The sequence below is a fragment of the Rosa chinensis genome, chromosome 7, assembly GCF_002994745.2.
Source record: "Rosa chinensis cultivar Old Blush chromosome 7, RchiOBHm-V2, whole genome shotgun sequence".
Taxonomy (NCBI): Eukaryota; Viridiplantae; Streptophyta; class Magnoliopsida; order Rosales; family Rosaceae; genus Rosa; species Rosa chinensis.
In genome coordinates, this window is record NC_037094.1 from 10,106,299 (window position 1) to 10,123,144 (window position 16,846).

At 36.3% G+C, this 16,846-nt stretch overlaps 2 protein-coding genes across 3 annotated transcripts; one reads left to right on the forward strand and one right to left on the reverse strand.

The window, feature by feature from the left end:
* The first annotated feature begins 2,255 nt into the window (after positions 1–2,255).
* Positions 2,256–7,982, forward strand: LOC112175745 (disease resistance protein RPV1-like). 2 transcript variants are annotated; one of them, XM_024313475.2, is made up of 5 exons: positions 2,256–2,960; positions 4,308–5,409; positions 5,589–5,864; positions 5,962–7,440; positions 7,587–7,982. In XM_024313475.2, the coding sequence occupies exons 1-5, from the start codon at positions 2,455–2,457 to the stop codon at positions 7,671–7,673; spliced, it is 3,450 nt and encodes a 1,149-aa protein (XP_024169243.1). In that variant the 5' UTR covers positions 2,256–2,454; the 3' UTR covers positions 7,674–7,982. The 2 variants fall into 2 exon arrangements, with proteins under 2 accessions (XP_024169243.1, XP_040366375.1); XM_040510441.1 differs by having other exon boundaries at positions 4,332–5,409.
* Positions 7,983–8,480: 498 nt separating this feature from the next.
* On the reverse strand, positions 8,481–16,086 carry LOC112180956 (kelch domain-containing protein 4). The gene is made up of 20 exons (XM_024319543.2): positions 15,875–16,086; positions 15,432–15,518; positions 15,254–15,322; positions 15,015–15,147; positions 14,866–14,912; positions 14,668–14,754; positions 14,449–14,510; positions 14,249–14,291; positions 14,076–14,156; positions 13,878–13,994; positions 13,065–13,170; positions 12,249–12,312; positions 11,864–11,906; positions 11,499–11,699; positions 11,249–11,410; positions 10,514–10,645; positions 9,843–9,989; positions 9,589–9,675; positions 8,946–9,014; positions 8,481–8,836 (listed from the first exon to the last, which is right to left on the reverse strand). Exons 1-20 carry the CDS (start codon positions 16,004–16,006, stop codon positions 8,750–8,752), a joined length of 1,956 nt encoding a protein of 651 aa, XP_024175311.1. The 5' UTR covers positions 16,007–16,086; the 3' UTR covers positions 8,481–8,749.
* Between the last annotated feature and the right edge of the window lie 760 nt (positions 16,087–16,846).

Below are 16,846 nucleotides of genomic sequence, written 5' to 3' on the forward strand. Positions count from 1 at the left end.
TGTGTAAGGATAAGGACCGGAGTAGTTTAATATAAAGGGCTCAGTCTCACTGTAGTGAGTGGTTGCAGCATTTCCACATGAATTAAAATTTTGGTACATGTTAGGTATTGCAAAGGGCCCAGTGAAGTGATTAAATGGTTGAGACCCAAAACTAGTATGCTGAAAATACTGTTGTTGCACACTAGACCCTGATTGAGTAGTACGGTTACTAGGAACCTCCTTGTTACCCAAATTATCTGACACAGCAGACCCACATATCATAGCACAAGTAGTTTGCACAATCCCAGCAGTATTCATCAATTCAGAATAAGTATCACTAGTAAACCCCAATATAACATCATTATGACTCAAAGATACTGGATGATTAATTGCTGAGGATTTAGAAATACTACCCATTCCAATAGTGGTAGCATATGAGGATGTAGCTAGCACGGAAGAAGCTGATGCAGTGCTTCCCTTTAGGTTACTAGCTGGAGTACCATCTGACACTTGTAGAGACCCAAAACGTAGTTGTGGTGACCCGATCTGAGCTTGACTAGACCGAGGTGACCCGATTTGAGGTTGAGGGTGCTGAGCCTGGGTTAACAGTGTACGCATATCCTCTAAGATCTGGTGGCGTAATGATGCGATTGATTCCTGTATTTCTGTCACCGTTCCTTGAACTGTTGCTACAGATTCCTGCATAGCAACAATTTTAGCAGTTGTCTCATCCTTGTGAACTTGCCGGTCAAATTCCACACTAGAAAGTTCACTGGAGATGTGTGGTTGAGCTCCGGCGCCTCCAGCTCCCTTGAGCTTCACCATCGCCCCAGAAGAAGGGCTCTGATACCAGATTGATAGGGTCCTGACCCTCACCTCCAGAATCAAGAGAATAGTGTAGAGAAAAGCAAAGAAAAATCTAAAGCAAAAAGTAGAAATGATATTTGATTGATCCATATTTCCACATAATGTCAGCTTATATAGCTGAGATGTTGACATGCTCAACATGTGTCAACAAGACACTGGTCATCAGAAACAACCAAAAAACAGCTAAGAGATCCTATCTCTATGCAAAATTGAAACGTTGCGTTTAGCCATAATTTTGAAATTATGCAAAAGTAAAGATATGATCACTATTCCTAGTTAACTCCGGACAGTAATCCCCTTTATCATAACATATATCTCTTCCTCTTCTGAACAATAAACCGAATAACTAACTAACAAATAACTTTTGATCAATGACAAACTTCTATGAACTAACCATAAGTTTTGTGCAAATGAGGTGTTTTTGATAGATCAACACTATACTTAGGAGCTAGGGGGATTAGGCCACGTCCCTCGATTATTAATAGAACATGCAGTTCCAACACAGAGAAGCCCTTTCGCGGGTAAATATTATGATGTTGACCTTCCAACATTTCTTCCCTGTTTAATAATAGCAAAACTAACCATTATTTTTTTTGCATTATTTACAATCATATGTCTGTTTCCAGCCAAAAAGAAAACAGAAACTGTATAATTTATCATATCAAGTCTCCTTAGAATGTAAATGCGCGCTTTGATTTCAACAAACTATTGTTTTTCTTTTAATACAAAAGAGGTTTACAACCCAAAAGAGCTTACACAAGCTCCAACAAGATGATCTAGATACATAATTAGAAAAGACACCAGACAGGTGTCTAGAATCATACCACCCAAAGCTAGCGAGTTGCAAGACAATCAATTATCAGCAACAAAAAAATTTATATTGGTCGATAACTCTTACTATAAAAATAAGCTGGTAACACAAGCATTACATGAATAAAAATGACATATCATCTCTCTATAGTGATCAATACATGGAACATCAATACATAATTACTAATTTTGTGAGACATAATTTTGAAATAAAATTGTGGAGATCAGCAAGGATGCTTCACACAAATGCAGACAATGATATCAAACGAGTTGGTTATGTCTCCTGTGTTTTCCCTTTCACAGTTTGCTTCAGCTTCGACGAACACACCTCCCTCTCCTGTGCAAATGAAATAATGAAGTTTTATGAAAGAAAACAAACTACAGATCATGTGAAATTTTCATTTTTATTCTTTCATCCAAGGAAAAGAATTCATATTTATTCTAGAAACCGTGTTGGCCCAATGTTAAGTATACCATGGCGAAAAGTCTCCCTCTCTCATTAGTACGTGGATCAATATGAAATGCTCTTTCAAATTGAAAGTAATTTCAATAGTCACTAACTCACTATCAGTCCACGTTCGTTATCCAGAGGCAAAACTTAAAAAAACAAAAAAAAAGTTGAAAACTATGATCGCCTTCCCTTTTTCCTTTCTGGGTAGTTTCGCTTCATCTTACTTGACTTTACATTGACATTGATCGAAGCTCACAGAACAAAACTGTGATCAGAGCACCTGTTGAGAGCCCCTTCCTCTTCTACCCCCTTCATTTCATCAGCAATCAAACAACTACTCAGATTCAATGGCCACCCAATTGAGAGCTTCTTCCTCTTTCTCTTCTATTAGTTTTTCCACCCGTTCATACACATACGATGTGTTTCTGAGTTTCAGAGGCGAGGATACTCGCTACAATTTTACAGATCATTTGCACAAATATTTGGTTCTCAACAGGATCAACACCTTCAAAGATGATGAGCTTACAAGAGGAGAGGAAATATCACAAGCACTTCTCCGAGCCATTGAAGGATCAAAGCTCTCTCTCATCGTGTTCTCCGAAAACTATGCATCGTCGAAGTGGTGTTTGGATGAACTAGTTCATATCCTTGATTGTAAAAGATCAAATAACCAAATGGTTCAGCCAATCTTTTATAACGTGGATCCCTCAGAAGTTAGACACCAAAGAGGTAAATTTGGTGAGGCACTTGCAGAGCATGAACGCAGATTCAAAGATGATATGGACAAGGTGTTAAGATGGAGAGCAGCTCTTTCAGAAGCAGCAAACTTATCTGGGTGGCATTTTTCCGGCGGGTACATCATGCACTTAATTTTACTTATTTTAATCTAGGAAAAGTTGTCTGAATTGGTGCATAATCAATTTAATTTAGGAGGTGGTTCATATGATTTTTTGAGGAGTTACGATACTCACACAGTTAGATTAGGGTATGATCGAGAGGGTATGGGGCTTGATTTATTTTATTGTCGTTGTGTATAATTTTTATGTCTTTTGGGCGATTAGGCGTATGTAGTTTTAGTATCATGTATGGAGATATTCACTATGTGGTAGGCAGTGGCGGATCCAAGATTTGAGACTTGTCTAGGCTAATTAGAACAACCACTTTTTTTTTTTTTGCATAAACTCAGACACTATCACCAAAACTCTAAAAAAATTCTCTAATCTGCAACACAAAATACACATCTTTAAATAAAAAATAACCACAACATAATCAGGAGAACAGAGATGTATCAAAAATTCAAAACAGGAGAGATCAATAGAGTTTCATACATTGTTTATGAGAAAGCGAAAGAAAGATTGTTGCTTTGGAGATTCCTTGGTCTACGTCGCAGACTGAGGCTACTGGACAACAAGGGGTGAGATTTTCCACAATAAGGGAATTTGGGTGTGGATTGCTTGAGGCATTTTGCTTTCGAAGATAAGTAGTGTGAGGCTCTTTGTTGCTTTATAGATTCCTTGGTCTGCGTCATAGACTGAGGCTACTAGACAACAAGGGGTGAGATTTTCCACAAGGGAATTTGGGTGTGGATTGCTTGAGACATTTCGCTTTCGAAGATAAGTAGTCTGAGGCTCTTGTTGCTTTGGAAATTCTTCAGTCTGCGTCGCAGACTGAGGCTACTGGACAATAAGGGGTGAGATTTTCCACAAGAAGGGAATTTGGGTGTGGATTGCTTTAGGCATTTTGCTTTCGAAGATAAGTAGTGTGCGGCTCCATCGAAACGCACAAATCTGACCTACTGAGTAGTGTGCAGCTGTGAGCTGTTGTGGGAGACTGGGAATACACGCAACTTTTACAGATAATTTTTTTTTTTCTTTGGGTTGGTATGGGCTAAAGATAGATATATACACTTAAGGGTTTTTGGCCTAAAATATTGTCTAGGCTTGAGCCCATATATAGAGCCTTCTACTTCCTTGCGCCCCTGGTGGTAGGTGTCTTTACAATACTGCTAGCTTTTTTTTTTTTTTTTTTTTTTTTTGAATAATACTGCTAGCTTTGATAATCGAGATTTTCATTTCTGCTCAAGAAAAAAAATATATACAATATTTTCTCTTTTTTGAAGTAGCAACTAGCATGTTTTTTGTTATGTTTAATTTGATTTATTGTTCAAAAAAAAAAATTTCATTTGATTTTAACTCCACAGGTATGAATCTTTGTTTATTGATAGAATTGTTGAAGAGATTTCCACACAAGTAAAAGAGCCGACTTATTTGGATATGCCAAAGTACCAAGTTGGGCTAGACTCTCGAGTACAAGATATGCTTGAAATTTTAGATGTTGACAGAGATGATGTATGCATGGTGGGGATATGGGGAACTGGTGGAATAGGGAAGACAACAATTGCTAAAGCCGTTTACAATAAAATTGTCCGTGAGTTTAAAGCTAGCTGCTTTTTGGCAAATGTTAGAGAAGGTTCAGAATCACATGGAGGTTTAGTCAACCTACAAAACATTATTCTTTCTGAGATTGTTGCGGGGAAAGAATTGATGGCAACCAATGTTTATGAAGGAAGTACTTTATTGCGTGAAAGATTGAGAGATAAAAGGATTCTCTTAGTTCTTGATGATGTGAATAAACTGGACCAGTTGAACAAATTAGCAAGAACATCTGATTGGTTTCAACGTGGCAGTAGAGTTATCATAACAACAAGAGATAAGCATTTGTTGATTGCTCATCAAGTGAAGCCAATATATGAGGTCCGTGAACTAGGTCATGATGAAGCTCATAAGCTCTTCAGTTCATATGCCTTCAAGGATAATAAAAATCTGGATGACAATGAGAAGTTGTCTGTTAGTAGTATTGTTGAATATGCTAAAGGGCTTCCACTAGCGCTAGAGGTTTTAGGTTCATGTTTATGTGATACATCTATATATAAATGGCAAGCTATGTTACATGGTTTTAAAAGAAATCCTCCTAAAGACATTCGAGATGTTCTTATAATAAATTATGATGGATTGCAAGAAACAGTGCAAAAAGTTTTCCTTGACATTGCGTGTTTCTTCAAAGGTTGGAATAGAAATGATGTGATACAAATACTAGAAGGTTGTGGCCACATCAACCCCGAGCATAGTATTAAAGTTCTCGAAGAAAATGCCCTCATATATGTTGGTAGATACTTAAGCATGCATGATTTGCTAGAAGAAATGGGAAAAGAGATAGTTTATCGACAATCACCAAACGAGCCTGGTGAACGCAACAGATTGTGGTATCACGAGGATGTGCGCCAAGTTTTAACAAAAAACACAGTAAGTACTAGATAGTATACATGCATATGCTCGTATATATATGTAGTTTGATCCAATTTGACAACCAACAAATGTATATATATATTTTTTTAATTATTGAAGAAATTATAAAATTCAAAACTGTTGCATTTTGTTATATAAAATTCTTGTTTTGCTAATACTATTCCCTTTTTAATTAGGGAACAAGTAAAATTGAAGGCATAATTGTAAAGCTGCCTACAATATATGAGATACACTTGAGTCCTAGATGCTTCAAAAAGATGAAAAATCTTAAAATTTTTATAAACGTCAATGGACTGCTTTGTGGAGAGGTTGATTATCTTCCCAATGAGTTGAGGTTGCTTGATTGGCCTTACTACCCGTCTCAATATTTGCCGTCCAATTTTACAATGAAGAACCTTGTTCAATTGAATATTTGTGAAAGCCGCATCTCATGTCTTGGGGAAGGATTCAAGGTATTTATAAATTATTATTTATTTATTTATTTTAAAATTACGTTATTAATTTCTTTAGACCTTACATTTCAATTCTTTTTCTTCTTTGGTGTGACAGAGCTTGCCAAATCTGAAATCCTTAAATTTGGCGAAATGCAAATTCCTAACAAAAATCCCAGACCTGTCTGGTAGCCCAAGTTTAGAGTGGCTGCATCTTGGCGGATGTTCAAGTTTATATGAGATTCATCCTTCTATTGGAGTTCTTGAAAAGCTTGTTCACCTGTTTCTTCAAGGATGCTCTAACCTTATGATGCTTCCGAGAAAAGTTCACTGGAGATCACTGCGATTCATTTGTCTTAATGATTGCACAAGGCTGGAGAACTTTCCTGAAATCGAGGGAGAGATGAAATACTTAAAAGACTTGAATTTATGGAACACTGCCATCAAAGAATTGCCTTCATCAATTGGACATCTGATTAATCTTGAAGAGCTACATGTAATGGAATGTAAAAACTTCACAAACCTGCCTGGCAGCATTTATGAGTTGCAGAAGTTAAAGAAGGTTAAGTTGTATGACTGCCCCAAACTCAGAACATTCCCAAATAAGGTGGACTCTGAAGTGCTTCCAACTTACTCAAAGGTTTCACATGACAACCCTGACTCTGAATTCGATTTGGCTCTTCCTTGGCTATTTGAATTCACTGCGGGAGGATGCAACTTATCAAATACTGATTTCCTTGCGTCCCTTGATTGTGCATGCAGTTTATATGAACTTGATTTATCAGGAAGCCCCATTGTTATTCTTTCCGAATGCATCAATAAGTTTGTCAACTTGTCAAGACTGAATTTGAGGGGCTGCACGAGGCTCGTAGAAATTCCAAAGCTTCCATCAAGGATTGAATGGTTGTATCTGAGGGACTGCGTATCATTGAAAAGAATTTCAAAGTTGTCAAACATTTTGGAGCGTAAAGAATCACAAATGATTAAGGAGATGGACTTGACTAATTGCTGGAGACTTTGTGAAAATTTGGTTCAGATGGCAAACAAGGATGAGGATGATAAGTTGGACGCTGATCTCTTCTCAAAACTCCTATCTTCTCAACAAGTCGGATTCACAGTTAGATTTCCAGGAAGCGAGGTTCCAAAGTGGTTCGGGTGTCAAATGGATTTCAAGGGTTTTCGACGGTTTGAATTTTGTATTGAAATACTTGAAAATTTCAAATGGGACAACACAGGATTGGCTGTGTGTGTTGTTGTTGATCAAAAGATGCAAGATGCTTGTGGTGTTTGCGCTTTTAAGGTCTATATTCACATCAATGAAGTAAGTGTTTCACGTCTCGGCACACAGTATGTTGTTTCAGAACAGTCGGATCATGTGTGGTTGCATTACATACCCTTCCTTGATATGTGGCGATTTGGTTATGCACGTCCATTGCCATCTTTTACGTGTGTAGTCACTATTTTTCAATGTAATCACTCTAAGGCATCCTTAAAAACATGTGGGGTCCACCTTGTAATACCAGCCAATGAGGACGTTTGTATGAGGCTATCCCATGCAGAGAACCTCAACAATGAATTTCCCTCGGACCTTTACCAGGTAGTCTATTTTCAAACCGCTACAGATATATAGTTTGAATTGTGTTTGTTAGTATCGTTTCCCTTGATGAAAATTTCCTCATTTTAGCTTCAGTAGTTTCAAAGGACTGAGTACTGACATCTAAACAAATTAAAATGCTATTGCAGGACTACTGGGAAAATTATCGTCCCAAGCAGAGGACCGACTGCAAAGTATTATATACTGATGCACAACTGGAGAACGAAAAGGTGTAATTAGTACTAATGTAGCAAAGTTGGTGAAGCATTGTCTAGGGACCAGAGTGACGAATACAGGTTTCATTTCAGATTCCCCTCCCTCTTCCTTTGGTATCTTTGGAGTTTCAAAGTTAGTTTGTAATATCAACTCCGTTTGGCATTCTCCATTCGTGTGGATATAGTATTTGAACTAGTTTGCCAAGCCTGGTTCTATGTAACTAATAAATGAAGAATTGCACTATGAAAAGCGATATTGAATTTGTTTTCTTAGTTTGATCTAGCTAGTGTACTAAAATGGTCTGGTTCTGTTGTATGCTACTGTATGATCTGCAACGTAAAGATAAATTGTAGCTGGAGATCAAGGATGGGATGCTATTTCCTGCTTCAATCAAATATATGTGCCGTTTAGTTTGTGGGCACAAATTGGAATATAATGAGTGGATTAGGGATTGATTACCATATTGACCACTTTTGCAACAGAAACACATTCAACACTGGGAAAAACTTCACTTGCCAGTTGATCTGAAATCTGAAATTTGTTTTTGGCTGGAAGTTGTGAGATACTTTCAACTAAGCAAAAATCTTGAATCTATGGAAGTCAAGTTAACATATGATGACTACGATCATAGATTTTGTTATGGAGGTATTACACACTGTTATTATGGAGGTATTTGCTTGTAGTCCAAATAGTCTTGACAGCCAGTGAGGCATTACACAATGTTATCATGAGACGAGCAAATAATGTCAGCTCAAGTGGTTCGGGACATTCAGTATCACAATTAGAAGTAGTTTTTTACTATAATTTTTCACTCTCATTGAACAGTGTTTGAGAAAGCATTCATGGTCCGACTTATAGTTCTCCAGGAAAGTAGGAGGGAAAAGAGTTATAGTCAAGTACTTACGTTTACCGCCATAAACGTGCACACAACTTGAGTAAAACAAGTCAGGATCCTAACTTTTGTCTATCATATTCTACAATAATCTCAAAATACACTCGGATATAGCACACTGAGTATGCTTAAGCGCATATTCATATAATTTTAGAACCAAAATTGTAAGAGGCTGATTGACGTTTCTAAGACAAGGCTCAACACCTATCTTTTCTTGCCTCTCTTCCTAGCACTAGTACTGGTTTCAGCTTCTTGCTCTTCAGCCTTCTGCTCTGCTTCTAATATGGCCAACTGCAGCATAAACAGAATAAATTTAAATTAGGAAAACACACTCAATCTACATGATTTCAGTTTCAGGAAGGCGCATATATAAACCCTGAGACACAAACAAAGGAGCTACCTCGTCCAGAATTGGTTTAAGCTCTGTGTATCGAGCTTCAGCAAGATCAAAGCCATCCTTACGGAGCTCCTGTGATGCCAGACCAAATGATATCAACATGTACAAGAAAACAGATACCAATAAAAAATGAACAAGCAGTTTCTTCTCCTCTATATATAGCCTCTTAGTTGCTCCTTCATTTCTTCATTCCTTGTTTTATCTATTACAATTGCTCCTTCATAAATATGTTAAATTAAGGCCTTGTTTGTTTCACAGATTTTAAGCTCGGGAAAGGAAAAGTGCTTACTTTCCCGTAAGTGCAAGGTTAGAAAAATGGTTTTTCTTGCAAGGGAAAATAGGTAGGAAAATGAAATCCTTCCATTCTCCTGAGGAACCATTTTTCTTTCTCATTTCCCAACATTAATTACAATTTTTGAACATTTAATACAATATTTATATGACTAAAATATTCCTATAAACAAATAAATACCAATTTTTTTCTATTATATTATTAGTTATTGATTCCATTCCTTACTGTTAACATATTAGTAGGAATCTTAATTTCCCTTCCCATTGGAAATACAAAGGAACCACTTTCCTAAGAAATTCATTCCGTGAACCAAACAAGGCCCAAGGGTTTTTCAAAGACGAGGAAGATACATACCTTTCCAGTGTGTTGGGTATGTTCGTGGGCTGCCATTTGCCAGTACATATTTGTACGTTTGTAGAAATCTCTCAAAGATTCACCAGGCTTCACATAAGAGATACGCCAATATTAGCTGAAATGTGATATGGTGAAGAAAAAGCAGAACGAGAGACTAAAGCACGAGTGGGACATATGTTATGCCAACATGCTTTCAGCCCAAAGTAATTCTTTTTCCTTAAAAATATATAAAAAGAAATTAAAAAGCTATGCACCATTGGGGTTCTTTGCGAATCTGAAAGGCCAAGACTGGCTCTAATCTGCTCTATTCTGGCCCGTTTCTCTTTCCTCCGCAGAGTCTTACCCCCGCCCTTGATTAAAGCAACAGCTTCCCCCATTTGAAGCGATCCACCTTTACCACTCTGCATACATTAAAGTGAAAAATAAATCAAAATAGATAGCTCGACGTGTCACACCCAAAAGTTGGGAACTGAAATAGAGATACTTTATTTCCAAAAATTCAAAATCAAATAATGTTCAGCTAATTTTAGTACAGGCATGGCCAAATGAGATGAAAAGTCGCTCCTTATTACGAACCCCTCAACCAAAGTATGTAAAAATCAAAATTAGACCTCTTCAATATGTTTCAGACTATTCAGTTAAAAAGCTTCTAGTTTGAATCAAAATAAACAAGGATGCATGAAACATTTTGATACTGTGTTTTTCAAAATAAAAATAAAAATAAAATCTTTTGTTTTGAAATCAAGTAGGCTGTACACAGAAAAAAAGAGCTTGCCAACTCCCGAACAGAAATAAAAAAATCACATGTAAAAGGTCAAGATAGGTGTATGATCAAATATTGAATGAACCACCGGATCTGGATGCATTTAACTAATAATAAAATATAAAATAAAAAGGTAAAAACAAAGTGCAGTAAATAAAGAACCTCTCCGTCATTATCATCATCAGTCTCCTCATCTTCATCCTCATCTTCATCTTCATCTTCATCCTCATCTTCATCCTCGTCCTCATCCTCATCTTCATCTTCAGAGGCCTCAACCCATTCAGATTGCGATGCCTGAGTAAAGAGAAAATCAGAGTCCAGGATCTCAGTTGTCTCAATCTATTCACAAAAGGTTATTGCTTGAAAAGATCTCAGTTGTCTCAATCTATTCACAAAAGGTTATTGCTTGAAAAGATCTCAGTTGTCTCAATCTAATCACAAAAGGTTATTGCAAACGCTAGTTTCATGTGAAATTTCTAGGAAGCATGAATATTAGCATATCTCAATTTTGTCAGCATTCTAGAATCAAGAAAAGTTTCTGAATTGGCAAGAGCTAGTCATTATTTAACCCAAAAGAGTGGTTCAAAGAAAATTTGATAAGTTTTTTTTTTCCTTTCTTCATCTTTTACAAGCTTTAACTAAAGCTTTCTCTAAGTCTATGGAGAAAGCAATAAATCAAAATTAAGAGCACAAACACAGTTGCACATTCTAGACAAATAAATGTGTACACACCCCTTTAATCAGTAAAAAAGAAGTATATAAGTTGTAGAATTCTGCACAAGTAAGAGTTATTTAGGGATGCTTGAAGAATCTAGAAAATAATAATAATAAGACAGCAACACTTTGCGAAGTATCAAGATAGTATGAGCAAATATGCAGGGTAAATGTGTTACAAACCGTTATGATGCACTTCCACTCATCAAGTTTGCTAAGATTAAGAGAATACAAGTCATCCAGTGTAATTTCTTGATCCTTGACCTCCATCATTCCTCCATAAACATATAATGTATCTCTTCCAACAACCATGCAGGAATTGATACGTCCACAGGGCTTCACTATCTAACAAAATAACTAAATTCATGAATAAAAAAGCTGAGCTTTAATGTTTAAGAAAAGATAAATTAATCCTAAATCTCGCATGACAAACCTCTGGTAAATCAGAATCATCAACATTCATGGCTGTAGCCATTTGCTGCGATATACCATCAATTTTGCTCCCTGAGTTGCCTACTTCTTCATCATATTCAGAATTCTCATCTTTGCCATTTTCTTTAGACTCCTCTTGTTCAGTTGTATCCATTTTATCATCACCATCATTATTACGTTTTCGTCCAGAACTTTTTTTTACCTGTAAATGATCAAGTGCAGCTATACATTATTGAACCAATCGATCAAACAAATAATTTCGATATTATTTATTAACAAAATGTGAAATACCAATGGGAAAAAAAAATTTACACAACATTGAAATCCATAAGTATCCTATAATCAAATTTATACACACTGCCAAACCTTATCTTTTGTTGACTTCCCCTTCCGTAGCTCCAATGGGTACCTATATCAAAGAGGAAATTAAGATTCTCAAATGTGGCAAAAACTGGTTGCACGTTAAGAAGTCATTGCCTATAACAAAATCAAACATCAATGAGAACAAGTAGAAAGTAACTGGGTTCGGAGGAGGACATAATGATCAAACTGCAACATATATACTGTGGAAACCGCAAGATGCTAATTGGTTTTTCAAAGAAAATAAATAGTGCACACAGCCAGAACTTAATTACAACCCTCTGAGAGGGTGAAAGTGAAGTCATAAAAATGGCTCCCTGAGGGATGGACAATAATTATAATAACCTACAATTGTTTAAAAGAAAAGAGTAACATCCCTCAATGGGCTTACCAGCGATGGTTGTCTAATTGGAAGCCATAAAGTTCGTCCAAGAACAAGCTCATCATTACATCACCTGCATGCATTTCAAAAAAAAGGAAATAAATCTACCAACCCTCCAAGAACCAGTCCTAGATTCAAGTCTGGATCCTAGCCACCCTACTGCCCAGCAAAAAGAGACTAGTATAACAGAAGACCTCATTAGAAGCATGACATCCAATTTCAATAGCTAAGAGATTGAACTAATCGAACAAATAGAAGTCCACTTAGTAGTTGGGCTAAATAAAGAAAGATTAACTTCTTTGCAGGGAAAGGGTTCCATCTATCTTCTGATACTGGTGACATTAATCAATTTTACAGTTCCACTTGACCAAATCAGAATTCTATTTTCTAATAACTCCAATTTATCCCAGGGAAATATTGATCCACTATACAGGCAAACAAGTTTGGAACATGAAATTCTTTATCATTTTCTCCTCCCGCACATTAAGTCAATGGATATCACTTCACACTTATCCCATCCTTTGTTTTCATCAGATATAGCCAGACAAACAAGCATACTTTCTCAACTTGCAGCCCGGTGATTTTACACCTAAATTTTTACAAACATGCTCATCGTCAATATGGTCTTTTACCAACAAATTACAGCCAGACATACGTATGTCACATAAAGAGCAAGTATGATATAAGTTTGCAGAACAAAGGATTTTTTGTAAGAGGTTCTTTTTTTCTTATTGCCAAACATGAGAACACTAACAGTTTCCCTAGAAATTAAGATTCTGACAACATCATGGTGCATAGCCATATAAAATACACAAAAACACTAACCTTGAACTTCCATGTCCACTACACCCCCAAATAGCAAAGCTCTCTTCTTATGAACACACATGGAAAACCCAGCGCGGGGTCCAGGAGGCATCCCACTTTTTTTTACCTGTGCAAAGGAATCAATAGTAAGAACAACCGTACACATGACAGTTACTAAAAAATGGTCAATCAAGAAGCTGATCTAGGCCAGTTATGTACCCATAATAAAAAATATATAAAAAAATTAATATAAAAAAATTAATGTAAAAAATTATAAATACTGCTACCTATACTAAATAAATCTGCACATTTAGGAGCATAAATATCGTACTGAAAGTAACATTTAAAATTATTCCATGATAAGGTTGCTTCCAATTCTCCTAATGAGCAACCAATGAAAATGACATGGCTTTTACAAATGCAATGAAATCTGTATGACTGTTTTTCTATTCATTAGTATAATGGGGGTTTAGTTTTATTTTATTTTATTTTATTTTCAGGTAACAAAACGAAAATGTTTTTCATTTCTTCCAAATCGCAATTTGTAGAAGGAATTGTATATTACAACTAGAAGAACCATTAAGAAACCCAGACCTAACCACATGGCAATTACACTAGGAAGCATCAACCCTAAACACTAACACCCAGTTCCATACGTACCAACACCAAATTTCACCAAGTATAATATGCATTTTCTGTATAAGCATCATAAAGAACATCTGAAGATAGATGGATAAGTAAATCGTGAAATCAGAAAATCATGTACTCTTCTATTTCTTGATTGATACATTGTAATAAAAGAAAAACAAGACAACAGTGATGCGAAAGAACAACCTTGTTCCATTCCCATGTCCTAGGATCAAGGGACCACAAGTCTGAATGAACAATTCCTTTCTCAGAGCCGGTTTTATCAGATGAAACTTCTTTGGAATAGCCACCATATAGAAAGATCTGTAATGTCAAAACAGAACACATGGTTAAAGCTATTGAGAAAGTCAGTACATCATATTATTAAGTTAATAAATCCCTCACCTCATCTTGGTAAACAAAAAATTGAAAGCCACTTCGTGCACTTGGCCACATGGCCCCAGGCCTAGGGGTTATTTCTTGCCACTGAAATGCAACATTGCACAAGTATTAGAAATAAATAACAACAACAGATAAAAACAGACTGGATTAACATGACAGAGATGAGATATCTTTACCTTGAACTGGTCCAGGTCAAATACATAAAGATCATTATGATACCTGCATATTGTAATAAAATAACCAACTAATTAGTAAATTAAAAGATAAATATTTGCAAGCTCATACAGTCTCCTTTGCTAGAGAGATTAACAAAAATTTATGAGTTACATAACTATAAAATGTTCAAAAATGTTTCTTAAAAACCATCAACAACAACCTCACTTCTCTTAGAGTGTCATAGAAGCCGCCAAAAACAATAATCTTGTGCTTGTACAACACCTGTAACATAACCGATAATGCATCACTATATAAAACAATGAATAGAGATAAAGACTGGACTAATGTTGTAAAGCAAATGTCTGAACGCACATGAACACACACTCAAAGGTATATGGAAATTAAACCAACAATAGTATCTAAAGCAACCTGAATTTACCATTCGATGACCTGAGCGTGGACTTGGACTCCCTTTTAAGTTTAGCTGTTCCCAGTGATTTGTTTTGAGATCCAACATCCAAAAGTCCTATAAGGGAAAACAAAAAAGATAACATTACTATCACACAATCGAGGCCGATGTATAGGATAAAGAGTCAAATCCTAGTCCATTAAGAATTATGTTTCCAGAAGGGTTCACCTTATAGTGATGGAACCTCTCTTGGTTTGGGGAAGTAAATTCACCACCTAATGACAAAAAAATGCAATCATGTTCAACATTCAAAACAATTAAAACTGCAAATAGTGAACATGTGTGTTATATATATGAATGAAGTTTTGTCAGTATACCGAAGATGTAAAGATAGTTCTTCCAGGTGACAGCCTGGTGAGCACTACGAGGAGGTGGACTATTAGGGCTTGAAATTAACTTCCATTCCTGCTTTTCAACATCGTACCGGTAAAAATCGCCATAGACAAACGTCTGCGGAAACACAAATTAGCATGACTCCCCAGGGTGAAAATTAAGGACCAAAGTCCATTTCCTTCAAATAAAGCATATAGTTTGTGTAAGAATATCGAGACCTCACCTTATTACCATTGTAGAATTCACCCCCGTAAAGGATTAACTCTGTCTCTTTCAAGGGATTGACGCTCAGCTACACAACAAGCAAGCACAAACATCGGATATTGTACAATGAGTGAGGTACACATGAATCAACACACACTCAATAGAAGTGTTAACAAACACACAAGTATGGGACATACGGTGCAGTTGGAACGCGGAGAAGGAGCTGGGACATTTTCCTCAACATGGACTTCCTTCTTCTTGGCTTCCTCCTTTTGTATACTCAGCTGTGAAAATCAAATGCATTTGAAATTATTTAAAAAATTAAACAACACTTCCAAATCAATATGTTGTTGCCAAGAATTCAAAACTGAGAGGAAACCAGTCAGATGATAAACAAAAACCATCACCAGAATCAATCATTCGTTTACACCACAACACTAGTGAAGAAGCGTTTCAGTACAAAACAGTCCCTAAAATCCCAAAGACAGAGTCTTTTTTTATACAGAATGTAAAGCTATGATTTTTCCAACACTTAGTAATTGATAATTTCAAACCAATCTATTTGAATTGTTCACTAAATTAACTAACAAGTAGAGAGTGCATGTATGCAGAGGCAGAGGCAGAGGAGGAGTGAAATTACCAAAATGGCATCGATGTCGTCCTCGGGAGAGAGCTTCTTGGTGTCTCTGCGAGCTCTCTTCTCCTCAGCTTTGGCTGTTTTCTTCTCCGTCTTCTCTTTTCCCTTTCCGGGCTTCTTCCCTTTCTTCCCCATTTTTCTGGGTCACTCAAAGCTTCACCCTTTTTCCACTCTTCTTCTTCAGACTTCAGACTTCTGAGAAAATCGGCGCGAGCAACAGAGAAGACACTAATGGAGAATGCAATGTCGTTTCCTTTTCGTAGTTGTCGTTTTTTGTTCTGGGCAAACCAGACGCAAGGCCCGACGTGTAAATTGGGTCAGGCCATACTCGCCGGGCCAAAACTTGAAACTAGTGTTGACAAAAACAATTTTGGTTTTTTTGCTTTTTCTTTTCTATTGTGAGCAATATTGGAGATTTGAATTTAAGATCTTGGACGGTAGAGGTAATGCTCTCAAACACTAGAGCTGTAAAAGTTTATTAAGTTATTCTACAACTAAATAATGGTTATATTTATTTTTAATAACATAACGTTTTATAGTTTTGGTCTTTTGAATTCCCCTTTTTTAGTTAAAATATATACGTACCTTTTCATGTTTAATAAATTGTAACAGGTCATATGCCCCTTCTTTTAATAATTTGTAGCCAAGTTGAGTTTCATTGGCCTATAAGCCTCCACAAGCAGCACCATTTTCCCTAATTTGATGAGTGAAATGCATGGAGTTTCTCAAGTAGATGTGAAAGTAACATGGACCTATGTATATATGTGCAAATAATCAATTTCTGCTTTTGGTTTTCTTGCGTTAATTCAACCATAGAAATTGTAATATCGTCTATATTCAACGCATTGTTGTGCATGTGAGCTTGTCAAGTCTTCAATAGCATATATGTTTTCGTCTCACTTAATATTGCATTTGTTTATAGGTTACTGATAATGTACGTTTAGGCAAAAATTTAAAAAGCACATTGGTAGATTC

Excerpts from the sequence above, each read along its gene's own strand:
- LOC112175745 (XM_024313475.2), top strand. The coding sequence starts at position 2,455 with ATGGCCACCCAATTGAGAGCTTCTTCCTCTTTCTCTTCTATTAGTTTT. Across the intron at positions 2,961-4,307 it reads GGGTGGCATTTTTCCGGCGG|GTATGAATCTTTGTTTATTG; the intron begins GTACATCATGCA and ends TTAACTCCACAG. Across the intron at positions 5,410-5,588 it reads AAGTTTTAACAAAAAACACA|GGAACAAGTAAAATTGAAGG; the intron begins GTAAGTACTAGA and ends CTTTTTAATTAG.
- LOC112180956 (XM_024319543.2), bottom strand. The coding sequence starts at position 16,006 with ATGGGGAAGAAAGGGAAGAAGCCCGGAAAGGGAAAAGAGAAGACGGAG. Across the intron at positions 15,148-15,253 it reads AATTCTACAATGGTAATAAG|ACGTTTGTCTATGGCGATTT; the intron begins GTGAGGTCTCGA and ends GTGTTTCCGCAG. Across the intron at positions 13,995-14,075 it reads TTTTTGTTTACCAAGATGAG|ATCTTTCTATATGGTGGCTA; the intron begins GTGAGGGATTTA and ends TTGACATTACAG.